Source organism: Gigantopelta aegis, chromosome 9, assembly GCF_016097555.1.
Source record: "Gigantopelta aegis isolate Gae_Host chromosome 9, Gae_host_genome, whole genome shotgun sequence".
Lineage (NCBI taxonomy): Eukaryota > Metazoa > Mollusca > Gastropoda > Neomphalida > Peltospiridae > Gigantopelta > Gigantopelta aegis.
Genome location: NC_054707.1, coordinates 77,427,633 through 77,442,445, shown reverse-complemented (window position 1 = coordinate 77,442,445; position 14,813 = coordinate 77,427,633). Strand labels below are relative to the sequence as shown.

Sequence of the window (14,813 nt, the reverse complement as noted above, 5' to 3'; positions counted from 1 at the left end):
CCAATCCCGCATAATATTTTACTTCTGTACTCAACTTCCGAGAAGTGTCAGAACATCAAAAAAAAAGTAGTGACCGACTCGTAGAGAGAAATTTGATAGCTGCTTGTCAGAACTTGCCAACGTGTTTGTTTTCAGATTCACACTTTGTTCTTCATGTATCTAAGATTTTGAATTTACAGTTTTGGTTTTTTAAAATGTGTTTTATATAGATAAGGGGTAGTGTTTGATTATATTTAAAATGAAGGCCTAACCAGTAGTCGCCCGTAACAGTAGTGTCAGTGAGTAACGGTATCCAATTCGTAATTCAGCTAACTTGTCTTTACAAATTTTTCATTATTTCTGCAGATGATAAAAACATTGATCAATTGAACGGCTTTTGATTTTAATTTGGAGATTAAATAGAATTTCGGATAAAAGTGATACGGTAATTATACTCCTTCAGTCCTTTCTCACAATATCGCGGGTTCCACAATATCATGGCATTTACATTTTTGCAGTTTAGCACGCGCAACGCCCCCTGGTGGCACTTTTATTATTAAAAATGTGATGACACATTGTATTGCCCATTAACAAATTTGAAGAAATGTCAAAATTTTGAGAAAGTATTCATAGTTTTACTGTTTGGTCATAAAATAACAGAGAGTGTGATTTTATTGACTCCCCTATGCTTATAAATAGCTCCAGTACTTAAAATACACGCATACAATTCGGCTCTGACAGCTATCAGACTGTCGTCTGGTTGTTGACAATCAAAACGAGGCTATAGACTGTCACAGTGTTACTATATTTAGAACGCGCAACCCCTAAAAATGTATGGAAACATTTAAGGGTCATGCCTATATTTATTGGCAATTTAAACAAAACATAACTTTTAATATGTTCTATTCTTGGTTTCACTCAATAAATATTGATTATATAACTGTTGAATCTTACTAATATGATGAACAATTTAAAAAATGCCCACATTGTCTTGCAGAATAAAAATAATTATTATTACTGACTTTTCCATTGGAAAATGTAAATATGTTACTACAATTGAAAAACGGAACATTTTAAGTTGAGAGCCATTTTTGACCCGTGCAGTCCACCGTATTGTAAGTTATATATGTAACATTTGCGATTTGTCGCGATATCGTGGTAACCTTCCTTGAACAGTGTACTTCCATCAACTGTTTTAATGTTAGAACTGGATTTATTTGTCAACACAATGGCATGGACATGATGCAGATATAGCAAAAATTGCAAAACAAGTATATTTACCTTCATATATATTAGTACATTTCTTTCAAATAGTTGAGTACCGCGATATCGTGGTACCCCAGTATATATTTTGTTTAAAAGCTGTAATGTTGAAAGTTTTTTTTATTATATTTAATAATTTTAAGTAGATTGATCAACAACATACATTTTTATACCATTGCTCACCATTAGCTAAAGTATGTCAGACAAAAATGTGTTATTCTCCATTTTGAAGTTCAGAAGCTGGGCCCACTATTCCATGAATTTGTCATACGCTGTATGAAAAAAACCCATCCCCAAAACCCCAGACTTGTATACATGTGGTATGATGATAAACATTTAAAGCTTTAATGTACCGGTAGTTGGCGAAATGCTGCTTTTTTGTTGCCAAAAGCCAACTAAACTTGCTGAGTTATTAACAATAATGAAAAGTTAAAGTTGATGTAATATTTTAGACCTACATGTAATCCAATGTCAAAAAACAAATCATACAACAGATGTCAAGACACTGACTTGTTTTGTGTCACAGGTCATTTTAACACCTTGTCAGTACATTTGTTTATTTTTATGAGTGACAGTGTTAAGTTGTTGGCAAAAATAATTTTAGTAATGCCAGAACATACTAATTATTACTTTTATTAGTTAACAATTATTACAATATTAGTTACTTAATACTATCCCATTTTTATTTCATGAAAATATTCAATTGTTTTGCTTAAATTTTATTATTGTAAGTAATAACAAAATACGACAATTAGAAAAGTGCATTTGTATGTTATATTATTTTTAATCATCATTTCCATTTTCAGATCTATTTATTTAAAGTCATATAGCACTAAAGGCTAGCACACTCTGAAAATGTTGCGAGAAATGGAAGATGAAGATACACTGTTTGACAAGCAGACGCTTCTTAACAGTGATCCCACTGAGCCTGATATTGAATTCTCAGGAGGCCAAAAGTCTGACTGGTGCAGCAAGTTCACCAAGACCATTGTACTTTCAATAGCGTTTTTCGCTTTGGTAGGTTTTTATGCTTTACATGTAGGTGTCTTACACCCAGTTGTCTTATTCATTCATTCACCCACACACATTCATCATGCATCGTTCATTCATTCATAGTAGGATGTTTTTCTTTTACTTTTACATTTATAAAGCCACTGCAGGGTTTGCACGCATCCTTGAAAACCCTGGAACGTGCTTAGATTTTATTTTCATCCTGGAAAATGCTTAAAACTTCTGAAAAAATTAATTAACCCCCTGGAAAGTCCTGGAATTTTATTATTATATATATATACTCTTCAAAAAAAGAAACGCAAAAGGGTACAAATGGGTTATAACTCCGATTTTATGTTTCCTACCGGTTCATGCTTTGTGAATATACGGTCATTGCATGTCCCAAACACATTCCCACGGTTACATTCGATAAAACGCAGCTACTGTACAATAAAGTTCCAAAATGTGAATATTCGCAAAAACGCAGCCACGTGCAAACCATGTCACCACTGCACGTGCATAGTCTGCACGTGCAACATGAACACCGACAGTATAAAAGTGCAGGGTGTTCGCTTGCCTGGCCTCTGTATCTGGCCGACAGTTGACAATCCAGGACATGCCACGTCTCAGTGAACCGCAGAGAAACAACGGCTTTCCTACAGAACAACAACATTAATGTCCTTCCTTGGCCATCGATATCACCGGATTTGAACCCAATTGAGCATCTATGGGACGAGTTGGACCGACGCCTCCGACAGCAACAACGACAGCCCCAGACCCTGCCCGAGCTGGCAGCAGCCTTGCAGGCCGAGTGGGCCACCATCCCCCGGGACGTCATCCGTACTCTGGTTGCTTCAATGGGCAGGTGATGCCAGGCAGTTGTCAACACACGCGGAGGCCACACCCGGTATTGACTCCAGATGACCTTGACCTTGGTGGTGTGTCCTATCACTTACTCACAATGGACTAGAGTGAATTGTGAACAATCCTGCAACATTTGGTAATTATCGGACTCACCATTCAATAATTAAATCAATTCTCCAAATGTTACGACAATGTGGTTTTGCGTTTCTTCTTTTGAAGAGTATATATATATATATTTTTTTTCATTTAATAATAATTATTTGGAAAATATATTTATAAATAATTGCGTTTGACGTCTGGCTCCAAACTATATCCTTCATGCAACAGTAATTATAAGAGGTTAAAAATATATACACAGTAAGAAGGCATGGACATAAATGAACACAACTTGTGATTGGTTGAATAAATTATGTAACTGTCAGCAGTCTTGTTTCTGATGTTTGTGAGTTCGAAACTACTGTCAAAAATAAATAATATAGATAGCTGTAACCAGCACCTTCCAACAAAACAAATACTATGCTTCTGTGCAGCGAGACTCATGCAAAAGTTGAGAACTTGTAGTTGACACATATTCTTTTGATCTCCATTGAAGTCTTAGACGACTCAATACACAGCAAAACGGTATTCATATGTCAAGGCATATCAACAAAGCGTGTCGTTAAAAACATTCCTTTTTGGGTAATGTATTCAGACTCCTGGAAAAATGAAAAAAGGTTCTGGAAAATGAACCAAAATGGTGCTTAAAAGTCCTGGAAAATTAAAATGTTTTAAGTGTATGAACCCTGAGATTAGGTGTAGCTTATGTTTGAGACATAACAACCACTGAATAAACAGTTTGCTGGGGTGTCGTTAAAAAACCCTTTCCAGGTAATGTATTCAGACTCCTGGAAAAATGTAAAAGTCCTGGAAAATGAAAATGTTTGAAGTGTATGAACCCTGCACTGACTTAGTCATTTTACACAGCATAATAAATGTAGCTACATAGCTAAAAATATCTAAATACATAAACATTGTTATTTGTAAATATTTTAGCTAATCGTCATATTTAGAATCCTTTTCAGCTAACTGATATCATAACCTGAGTAATCTTGTGGTGACAGCAAATTTGTTCTAGTATTCTCTAGACTAAATGACTTACATTTAATTAATTAAATTGAATTTGTGCTAGGAACTAGGGCTAGTACTGGTGTGCAGAAAATTTTACTAAATTATCTATTAAGCTTTAAAAATTGCAGAAACCCACTGCTATTATCTAACAAAATTAAAATCATTATATGAACTATTTGCCAAGTTAAAATTACCCTTGTTTGACACCTAATGGTCAATGTATTACTTGTGCTGGGATGTCACTAAGCATTCATTCATTCGTTCATTCATTCGTTCATTCATTCATACCAGTGCTCAACCTTAGTGGTAGCCTGGATTGTTTTGGATACCATTTCTTGCTCGGGCTACCAAATGTAGTAGTCTGCCAGGCTACTAGATTTGTTTTGCATGTTCAGTTACTCCGCAATCAACAAGACACTTAATTCATCAGTGTCTGAAATTCCACCTTTCATGTGCTTGCTCTGCTGCCATAAGTCACTGTAACAGTGTTAACTGGTACCCCTGTCTGACCCATAGATGGTGATTGCGCAATATGATTTAGTGAAATAAAAATAGTATTTTTATTAGTGGTAGGATTTTTTAACACAGCTGATTAATAAAAATAAGTAATTCAGTAATTTTGACTGAGGGGTACCAGATTTTATCACCTGGTATCCTGGTGGGTCAAGTTATGGTCACAGCCTGCATTCCAATGTAAAGTCACGGTCAAGGTTTTTATGAGATTTATAAAATTTGCCTGTACGTAGTAACTTTCCTTTCATGGATTGCTTGTAAAAGATTTTACCAAGTAATATTCTTTAAACTGCACATCTCTGTGTTTTCATAATGTGATGTGGTTGAAGTTTATTAACAATATAAAGAAATTTAATTATTTTAAATTAATAGAAGGAAAATATTGTAATTATGTAATATGCTCTAAATGAAATGGTGTTGCAAAAATTGTCATATTTTGTATCACATAATGGTTGAACAGCCCCTTAACATTCCTTTCCTTTCTAAATACTGGGACATTGCTATCATTATTCTATAATCGTCAATGAATTTTGTTTCAGCCAATTTCACTGAAGATATGCAGTCGGAAAAGTAAATTAACTCCTCCCCAGCTGCTGACTTTCTTTATAGTTATTTTTATGCTTATATCCAATTACCAGGGTAGGTTAAACCATGCTGTCCTGAGTACACCCCCCAGCTGTCTGGGCTGTCTGTCCGAGACAGTGGAGTAGTGGTTAGTGAGAGAAGTCGATGTAGTGTAATTGAGTCATTACAATCTTATGTCCGATGACTTAATCACTACACCACCGAAAGGCCGGTCTGCTGACTTCTTCATTCATTTTATTTATTTCAACTTATTTTTGTACTTATATCCAATTAAGGTTCAAGCACACTGTCCTGGGCACACATATCAGCTATCTGGGCTGTCTGTCCAGGGTTAGTTGTTAGTGAGAGAGAAGAGGTTATAGTGGTCTTACACCTACCCATTGAGTCGTTAAAACTTGCTCTTATGTCCGATAGCTTAATCACTACACCACCGGGGCCAGTCTGCTGACTTCTGATTACCTCTGAGTATTTATGCAAATTAGTTAATTTAGCCATCTGACAAATACAGGCACCTTGCCATTTCTGTGTTAAATTGTAACAAAATGCGTGATTTTTTCTGTATATTCAGGGCCTCTGTATTGCCATCCCGGGACCAACACTATTGGATCTTGGTGAGAGAGTCCACACCGACACGGAACATATGTCCATGATTTTCATGGCTCGGTCGGTTGGTTATCTTCTCGGCTCCATCGTCGGTGGATTCTTGTTTGACCACTTCGATCAGCAAATCCTCATGTTCTACACCCTGATAATGTCAGCAATAGCAACAGTTGTGGCCCCTTGGTGCACTGTCCTGGTTGTGCTGGCGGTGATGATATCGTTTCAAGGCGTGTCCATGGGAATTCTCGACACAGGTAAATAATACACAATGGCATAGCATGTCTTGCCTTTACTGCATGATGACAACACTGATTTATCCAGGATATTTCACCAGAGTTCCATGTCTGATGGGATTGGGAAAATCAATGCAAGTAATTCATACCTAGGATATGTTTTAAGGCCACTGAATGATGCAGTACACCATTGTTAAATTAATTTGTTAGAACAGACATAATTGAATATATATATATATATATATATATATATATATATATATATATATATATATATATATATATATATATATATATATATATATATTGGACATTTGTAGTACAGAAATTGAGAATTTTCATTTGGGAAGTAATTTATGTTCGGACCCACAGAACGCCTCGGGGGGTAAATCCCAGGAGAAACAGAAATGTAGATTAAAGTGCAGCTTAACATTTGTAATAGTACTGTATATACAACGTCGTTCAAGTAAAATTTAATTCAGTGTGTGGGGAGGGGTCTACAGTGTTTTAATAAGAGTGTCCAAAGTCTTTAATACATGTAGTTTGGTAGCTTTATTATACATGCCAAAACCAGCCAAAAAGAGAGACAGAGTTGGGTGGTCGTGACACTGTATTAGACCAGTTACATTTTAGATAAGTACTTCATTGTAAACATGCAGATTTTGAAATATTCAGAAGTTAGAAAACGTCACATTCAATTTCGAAATGAAAATTTTGACTTGAGACATTTATTTTTTAAACTTGGGTCGATCCCACCCTACTCAAAGTGAATTTTCCTTTTCAGTTTCTTTTAGGGGGAGCATGACCCGACCCTCCCTAAAACTTCACTTGCCATGGTCTTAGACACCCCATGCACAATTTCCTACACACTCGCCTGTCATTTGACCTGGGCTCCAGGTTATGATGTTCCCTTCTAAGGTGACTGCTTAATACAGACCTGTTTAATTAATTTCTGGCATTGATTCAGCTTATCTTTCTTTTTCTTTCTCCTACAGGCGGCAATGTTTTTTGCATCCAGATATGGAAACACAAAAGTGCTCCATACATGCAAGGCTTGCACTTCGCATTTGGGATTGGGGCATTCATAGCTCCGCTTTTGGCTCGTCCGTTCCTGAATCATATTGAACAACCAGGATTCCTAAACCACTCGCCCCAGCTAGGACATAGCAACAATTCATTACTCACCATACCACTGGGACTTACTTCACATGCTCCTAATATTCCAAACTTTGCACTTTTTAATTCCAACGATCATTACGCCCATCTGATTAACCGTCGAGATGCGAATGATGTCACAGGAAAAACTGATAGAAGTATGCCTACCACTCCTGCTACAGTAAATTATACAGTATCAGCGTTAAAAGTTACCGACAGCAATTACACCTCCTCAACAACTTTGGCTTCCACAACCAAACCAACTAGACCCACCAAGCCAGGGATTATTGAAGGAAAGCATTTGTCTATAGCTTATTCTGATGGAAAAAATGCTCAAGATGCAATCAAAGATGCTTCTAAGAAAAAGGTTTTAGGAGATAAAAACACTGAAGATAATTCAGATGATGAAAAATTGCACAATGTTACAGCCATTCCTGTTGGAACTGTTAATGTGAGTTTTGCCAGAAATAAAACATCTGATGAGAATGCAATGTCTGCCTTGATAATGGTCCCAACATCAACACCCACAGTGAGTAGTTCTGCAGAAACAACTTTAACTGCACAGATGCCGTCATCCACTACCCAGATGCCGTCATCCACTACCCAGAAGCCGTCATCCACTACCCAGAAGCCGTCATCCACAACCCAGAAGCCACCACCCACAACCCAGAAGCCACCACCCACTACCCAGAAGCCACCATCCACAACCCAGAAGCCACCACCCACAACCCAGAAGTTACCATTAACCAGTGGAAATAACATCCTGTCGTCAACAACATCTGTTGATCACAAGTCGCCACCAAGCACTGTTGATGAGTCCACCGTTAACCAGACATTAACCATTACCACAACCGAACAACCCAAAAAGCCGGAGACATTTGGCGATTTTGTGAACAAGACTCTGAATGCTGTGGCACATATGTCGAGAATTCAGTTTGCCTATGCCATCATTGGAGTCCTCCTGATCATCAACGCCTTTATGTTCCTCGTCCTTTACTGCAAGGACCGACGCCAGTCTCCATCACAGAGACGAGCGGGGAAGGAGAATCATCGGTACAGCGAAGAAAGCACGTCATTCCGTATGGTCATGCTTCTCCTGCTGTTTCTGTTCTTCTTTGCGTACGTGGGGATGGAGGTCACCTTTGGAGGTCTGCTTTCTACGTTTGTCGTGGAGTATCTGCACTGGTCAAAGGCTCAAGGTGCCACCGCTACTGCTCTCTTTTGGGGCTCGTTAGCCGCGGGGCGAGGAATAAGCATATTCATTGCCAAATGCTTCAAACCACCCTGCATGCTTATCTCAAATACATTTCTTGTCGTCATTGGTGCATTCATTCTTAGCTTTGGAATACAAATCAATGATATTTTTCTGTGGGTGGGAACTGTGACGATTGGTTTTGGAATGTCGTCCATTTTTCCAACAGGAATATCGTGGGCTGATCATTATTTTCCGTTAACTGGGAAAGCTACTGCTGTGTTCGTAGTGGGGTCGGCTCTAGGTGAGATGGCCATTCCTGTTTTAACGGGATACCTGTATGAAAATAAAGACAAGATGTTCCTCATGTATATGATGGTAGCAGTTGGACTGTTCTGTGTTGTTCTCTATGTAATAATGCAGTGTATTGCCTCACACAAGAAGACAAAATCGGCTTCGGAGACAAAAAATGGATTTCTTAGGCTTGATGACGATGATGACAACATACCCATGGACTCGTTGGCAGCCAGCTATGGGACCTCGGATTACGTGGAACAGGCCCGGAAAAGACCGGCGACAAGTGTAAAATCGGTGGTTAATGAGCCAGAATATGATCTACTGATCGACATTGACGACTAGGTGTAGGTTTCACAAGGAATGTTACATACAAAGAATCTAACTAGATGTTATACATGCAAAGAATAACGACTCTATTTCATGATTTTTCAAGCCCAGGGTTGAAAATTAGCAGGTTATCTTTATTGGCTACAGGTGACGAAGAATTTTACAAAGGTAATACATTGGGCAACCATCGATTTTAGGGTCTGGCGAGTATGGTACCAGTTAAAAACGAAACACTAAAACTGAATTAAATGGGACAAAACATTACAGATCTGGCAGCAGAAGACATAGAACATGTTCTATATTTTTACAGCGCCAAAATAATGAATTAAGGTATCATTCATATAAAAACATATTAATTTATTACGTTTTAAACCGATGCCATCTTAAAACAACATTTTATTGGGGGTAAAGATTCAGTGTACATTAAAACAAAACTTATTTACAAATTACCATCAAACTGCTTAGGTTAACTTTTTTTCTTTCTGATACAGGTTTTATGGCAATTGATGGAACATCCATGGTATGTCTGAATGACAAAACCATAATACATGACCAGGGCTGTATCTCTGCACAAAGCAGTCGAATGGGCATTTGGCAAAATAGTGGACGATTCCATAGATCTCTATCAAGTGCCTTAACTATAGCATAGTATAGGAGAAAAGCCACTCTTGAGAAAATCATTTACTGGTGAAGTCGCCCCTCTTGCATCACCACAAAGTTTATTACATCACTCTTGCATCGCCACAGAAGACTGCCACTCCCAGACTGGTTTACTAAAACATGCACAGTTCTACCTTTAGTCTCTTTGTACTGCATTATCTTTTACTTAAGAAACAATGCAAGTCAAGCAGCATACCTTGGCTGTTCTAGCATTTTGCCTTCACCCCGTATAAAAATTGGATTTAATATGTATAATTTAATGGTATTTTGTAAAGTAACCTTTTTATCTATACTTTATTTGTTTTTCAATTTTTTTTTATTGGAGTTGGTAATGGTTTAAATATTAATAACATGTTTTATATGAATTTCAACTTTATTCATTATGAAGTTAAACACCAATTCATCGGTTTCTTTTGTTGCAAACAGACTATATATGGTGAGCACATGGTTATTATTCATCAAAAAACATTCTAGTTTTGAGTTTGGCTGTTCAGTTAAATTTCTGTGTCATACTTGGAGGGCTAGTTGAATTCGAGAAGGGCCAGTAAGATTTTTCTTCAACTGGCCCTGCTGGCGACCATGGTTTTTATGTTAATTTTCAACCCTGCAAGCCTAGGTTTTTGTTCAGTGCATGGCTGAATGTATAAATATATACATGTATTGAATTTATATATAATTTAAAGATGGTACAATAAACACATTTTAATGTCAACAGAAATTGTGCTTTGAACATTTCCACTTGTCCACAGGACAACCACCAAGGTACATTTCACTTGTCCGAATAGATTTTCACTTGTCAGGACAAACAGACAAGTGCTTATTTCGAACGCTGTATACATATTTCATTAGTACACATGCTTGTAGCTGTGTGTGTTACTACTGACATTATGTAACCTTGTGAGATAATATTCATGACATTATTATTATAGATACATGTTTGTTGACAACAATTTGTTTAATACATTTTAAAATTTGTAGAATATACTTATGTGTCTATTTGTATTGAAATATGTGATACATATATGAAAATGTTATATACGGTACAGTAAAAAACAGTTATCTTGACGAAGGAACTGAAGCAAAATAAGCTCAAGATAAACAATTGTTGTTGATGACAATTATGTCATAGGACAATGTCTCAACTTTGAGATATCATAATCGTGGACTCCAGAGATTGAGATAACAATGTTTAATTCTATATATCAAATATGTTACACAGGGTACAAACATTTACATAATACGGTATGTATACATGTTCGGTAACCATTATATTAAAAAATGTGTAGTTTTTTTTCTTGTTTACTCTGTTCATTTATCCTACAGTATTGTTTTCTTGACATTTTTTTTCCCGCATAATATTGAGTTGAAAGTTTGTACAGTGAAACCTCTCAAAACCAGACCCTCTGTAAACCGGAATTTCCCCAAAACTGGACATTTTTCAGGTTTTTAAAATCAGTACAAAACTTAACCTCTCTAAACTGGATACCTCTTAAAACCAGACATTTTACTTGGTACCAAGGGTGTCCGGTTTAGAAGGGTTTCACTGTATATAGTTTTATCATGTATAGTTAAAGAACAAGTTTGACTTTTGTGGGCATTTTCCCATTTTAGTATGACCAGATCAAGTTTGACTTTCATGCGAAATGTATTCAAAGGCCCTAACTCTGAAAGATGGAATTTATCCATGTTTGACAGTTATGGCTCTTGAATGTAGAAGGTTAACAATTGGGGGCCCAAGAGGGGTCATGTATTGCTTTAGCACCACTCCGAGAATGCTTTTGTTTTCTAAAGGTTTTTGTTTTTATTTCTAGTGTAGATATGGCCAAGGAAGTGAAACCTTGCCTCCTCCACCCACTGTATGTACATAGTTTTGGTCCTGTTTACTGAGATTAGTTTCAGTAGTCTGTGTGATGAGATTACAGCATAATAAGTGCTTGCTTTCTTATGGTTTACTATCTGTTGTGATGATCTGTTCTGTTGAGTAAAAACTGCTACAAGAAAATCTAAACACAAGTTGCTGTTAAAGACCCAAACATTTGTTCCAGAGAGATGCAACACAAGATGCCAACATACCAAGTTTCAGACAAACTGTTAATTCTCTAGGGTTTGGGATTTCCCAGTCTCTAACAAAAACGTGTATTTGATTATTTTTCTGCTGAACTATATTTAACATAATTTTATAAATTAAAAAAAAAATTAAATATTGAAATATATGGTTAGAATGTCATCAAATCTCATGCAACAAATGGCTGAAATGCAGTATATACTACATGTCTGTTCCCTAAGGTAGTACTAATAGTAATAGTTTCTGGGATAAGTTCTTTTATTGATGTTTTTTCCTGACTTATTACATAGCAAACCATTGTTTGTTCTGAAAATCACTACTAAATATCAAAGAAACTGTTATTTAATGAAATATTTTTATTTGCTTAAACTTGAAATATCAGCAGTAAATACTTAAAACTGTAGCGGGTAAGTTCAATGCAAGTTTGAGTTACGCAGATACCTAGGTAAAAATCACGTGAACCCTAAGATTTTAAAATAATGTCCCGAGCCATTATTTGAAATTTTATTCAAATTGCATTTTTAAAGGTGCTCAGTACATATCCGTCCAATGAATTTTTTTTTTTTAACCAGATCTTCATAAACCGATTTAAAATTATTTTTCTTCAATATCTGAATGTATTGACAATTTTAATTTGAAAAATTAAGTACTTTAAAAAGATGTTATGCATGTACATAGAGAGTAGATCCAGATTTTTTCAAAGTAATCAGGACACTATTATTATTTTTTATTGAAAAACATGACCTCATATGTTTTATATTGGTTTAAATATATGAAATGGAACAAATTTTATTTACTGGGACCCTTTTTTTTTTTTTTTTTAAACGTTACGATCAAACTTTAAACTATTTCTGTGAATGTTGATTTAATATACGATACATACATGTGTATGTATACCACAGAACATGTATCATTATGATATAATTATGCACCGGGTATTAATTCATCTGGCCAAACTGGCAGGATTTAGCTTGGTCGGTAGAACACTTGCCTGAGGTGCTTTTGGTAGGATGATCAAATCTCCTTGTTACACCCATTCTGTTGTTAGGTTTTTCCCAATCCAACCATATGTTTAAAATGAACTGAGGTGTTGATAAATATTTGTTTGCTTTCCTGTTTAATCAGACACATGAGGTAACTGCCATGTACAACTCTTACCTGCTGAATAGTTTAAACATTTTGGCAAATATTTTAACTAGCTTCATTCATTCGAGCAATTTCCCCTTTCTCCTAAAAATAACTCGGTATTGTTCTGGTCAGAGTTGCTAGAAGACAAGACTTTGTGGATGGTAAAATTCACATATCGTTCAGTATTATTTGTGATTTCTGTGATATTGACATTGCTTCTATAAATTTTATATTCATGTTTGTAATTTGGGACTTTCTTTAAATATAAGCTATGTACAGATACAAATATATATGATTGCATTATTTTATATGACAACATTTACTGTTCCTTGTTTCTTGGGTACATATTATTTTCGTTTGTTTTCTGTTCATAAATTTGTATTTCAAAGATATGAAAAATTGGAAAATGTCCGAGTATAAATGTATATATGTAATAATCATGTAAATTAAGAGTATCTTTGTTATTTGGTTGACTGAATCCGTCCGCCTGTCGTAAGTTTAACTTGAGTGTTACATGTACATGAATATCATGTACAATCTGATTCGTTGTTCTTGCATTAACAGAGTTGGAATGTGAGATATCATGTTACTTTTCTGCAGCATTGACAGCATAACTTAAAAGTTTTTTTTTTTTTTAAATCCCAGATCATTTTAACATGTTGAAGTGTAAAGCTAGGATTTCCTGTGCACAATTATGGCAAGCTTATATGGTTTCATTTTGCGGCATGCTTACACAGTATCTGCCTTGTTAGAGTACATATATACAGTAAACAATGCATTTTTATATTCATAGCGCTCACTTGATGCACGGTTGGTTTGGGATCGAACCCAGTCGGTGGGCCTATTGGGCTATTTCTTGTTCCAACCAGTCCACCACGACTGGTATATTAAAGGCCGTGGTTTGTGCTATCCTGTCTGTGAGATGGTGCATATAAAAGATCCCTTGCTACTAATGGGAAATTAAAAAAATATATTTTCTCATTAAGAAATATTCTGCATTGGTGTAACATACAATATTATTGGATTATTTGATGCTTCCAAACCAATAACCTTGTCATAGACACAAAATGACATCACACAGTTTAAAGAGTTTGCGCTTCTGGCTTTCTGTTATTATCCTCGATTTACTTCCCAATATACTTTTTTTTTTGCTTTTGCAAGTACAAAATTATTGGGAGATAAAATCCAGTTTGACTTACATCTGTGGTTGTTAAAAAAAAGAGCTCCATTTGTTGAAGACATGTTTCTGTTGTAGAAAATTCAGAGCAGTCTTAATACATTTAAATAGATTATAGGGGTGAATCTTCCTTTCAACAATCACTAACAACCAATGTTTATTCCTAAGGATAATTTATCAGTATGATATACATGTACATGTATGCTTAGAAAACATTGTAAACAAACATTTAAAAACCCTGTATCACGCCAGTTTACTGTGTTCCCTGCATATATACAAATGTACTTGTAGTACCGGTGTGACATACCACACATGTGGATTCTCGAGTTTATCAATCAAATGATGTAATGCTTTTGTACTTAAGCCAAGAAATCATTGTACAAAATCAAATCTTGGTTATTAGTTAGTAGATAAAGAAAAAATGAAGTATACAATGATAATTAATCAGCCTTTGTTTTACTTAAAAATAGTCCATAATTTTCTTATAATATATATTATTATTTTTTTACATAAAATAATTCATATTTAGCTTAGTGCTCAATGAAGTTTGTTGATGTATTGAACATTATATAGTATGTGATAAATATTTTTGCATAATTTGCTTTTTCTTTTAACTTGAAGTAATAAATTGTTGCTTACCACTAGAATAATATAATTATCAAGTACATATATAGACAT

General features: G+C 35.5%; 1 protein-coding gene across 2 annotated transcripts; it reads left to right on the top strand.

The window, feature by feature from the left end:
- The first annotated feature begins 49 nt into the window (after positions 1–49).
- Positions 50–13,828, top strand: LOC121380505 (sodium-dependent glucose transporter 1-like). 2 transcript variants are annotated; one of them, XM_041509338.1, is made up of 4 exons: positions 50–155; positions 2,049–2,259; positions 5,870–6,155; positions 7,130–13,828. In XM_041509338.1, the coding sequence occupies exons 2-4, from the start codon at positions 2,098–2,100 to the stop codon at positions 9,118–9,120; spliced, it is 2,439 nt and encodes an 812-aa protein (XP_041365272.1). In that variant the 5' UTR covers positions 50–155; positions 2,049–2,097; the 3' UTR covers positions 9,121–13,828. The 2 variants fall into 2 exon arrangements, with proteins under 2 accessions (XP_041365272.1, XP_041365273.1); XM_041509339.1 differs by having other exon boundaries at positions 60–123.
- The last annotated feature ends 985 nt before the right edge of the window (positions 13,829–14,813 follow it).

What these genes read in the sequence shown, in the direction of transcription:
- LOC121380505 (XM_041509338.1), top strand. Translation starts at nt 2,098, where the DNA reads ATGTTGCGAGAAATGGAAGATGAAGATACACTGTTTGACAAGCAGACG. An exon ending in CAATAGCGTTTTTCGCTTTG is followed by an intron (nt 2,260 to 5,869) that starts GTAGGTTTTTAT and finishes CTGTATATTCAG; the next exon opens with GGCCTCTGTATTGCCATCCC. An exon ending in CATGGGAATTCTCGACACAG is followed by an intron (nt 6,156 to 7,129) that starts GTAAATAATACA and finishes TTTCTCCTACAG; the next exon opens with GCGGCAATGTTTTTTGCATC.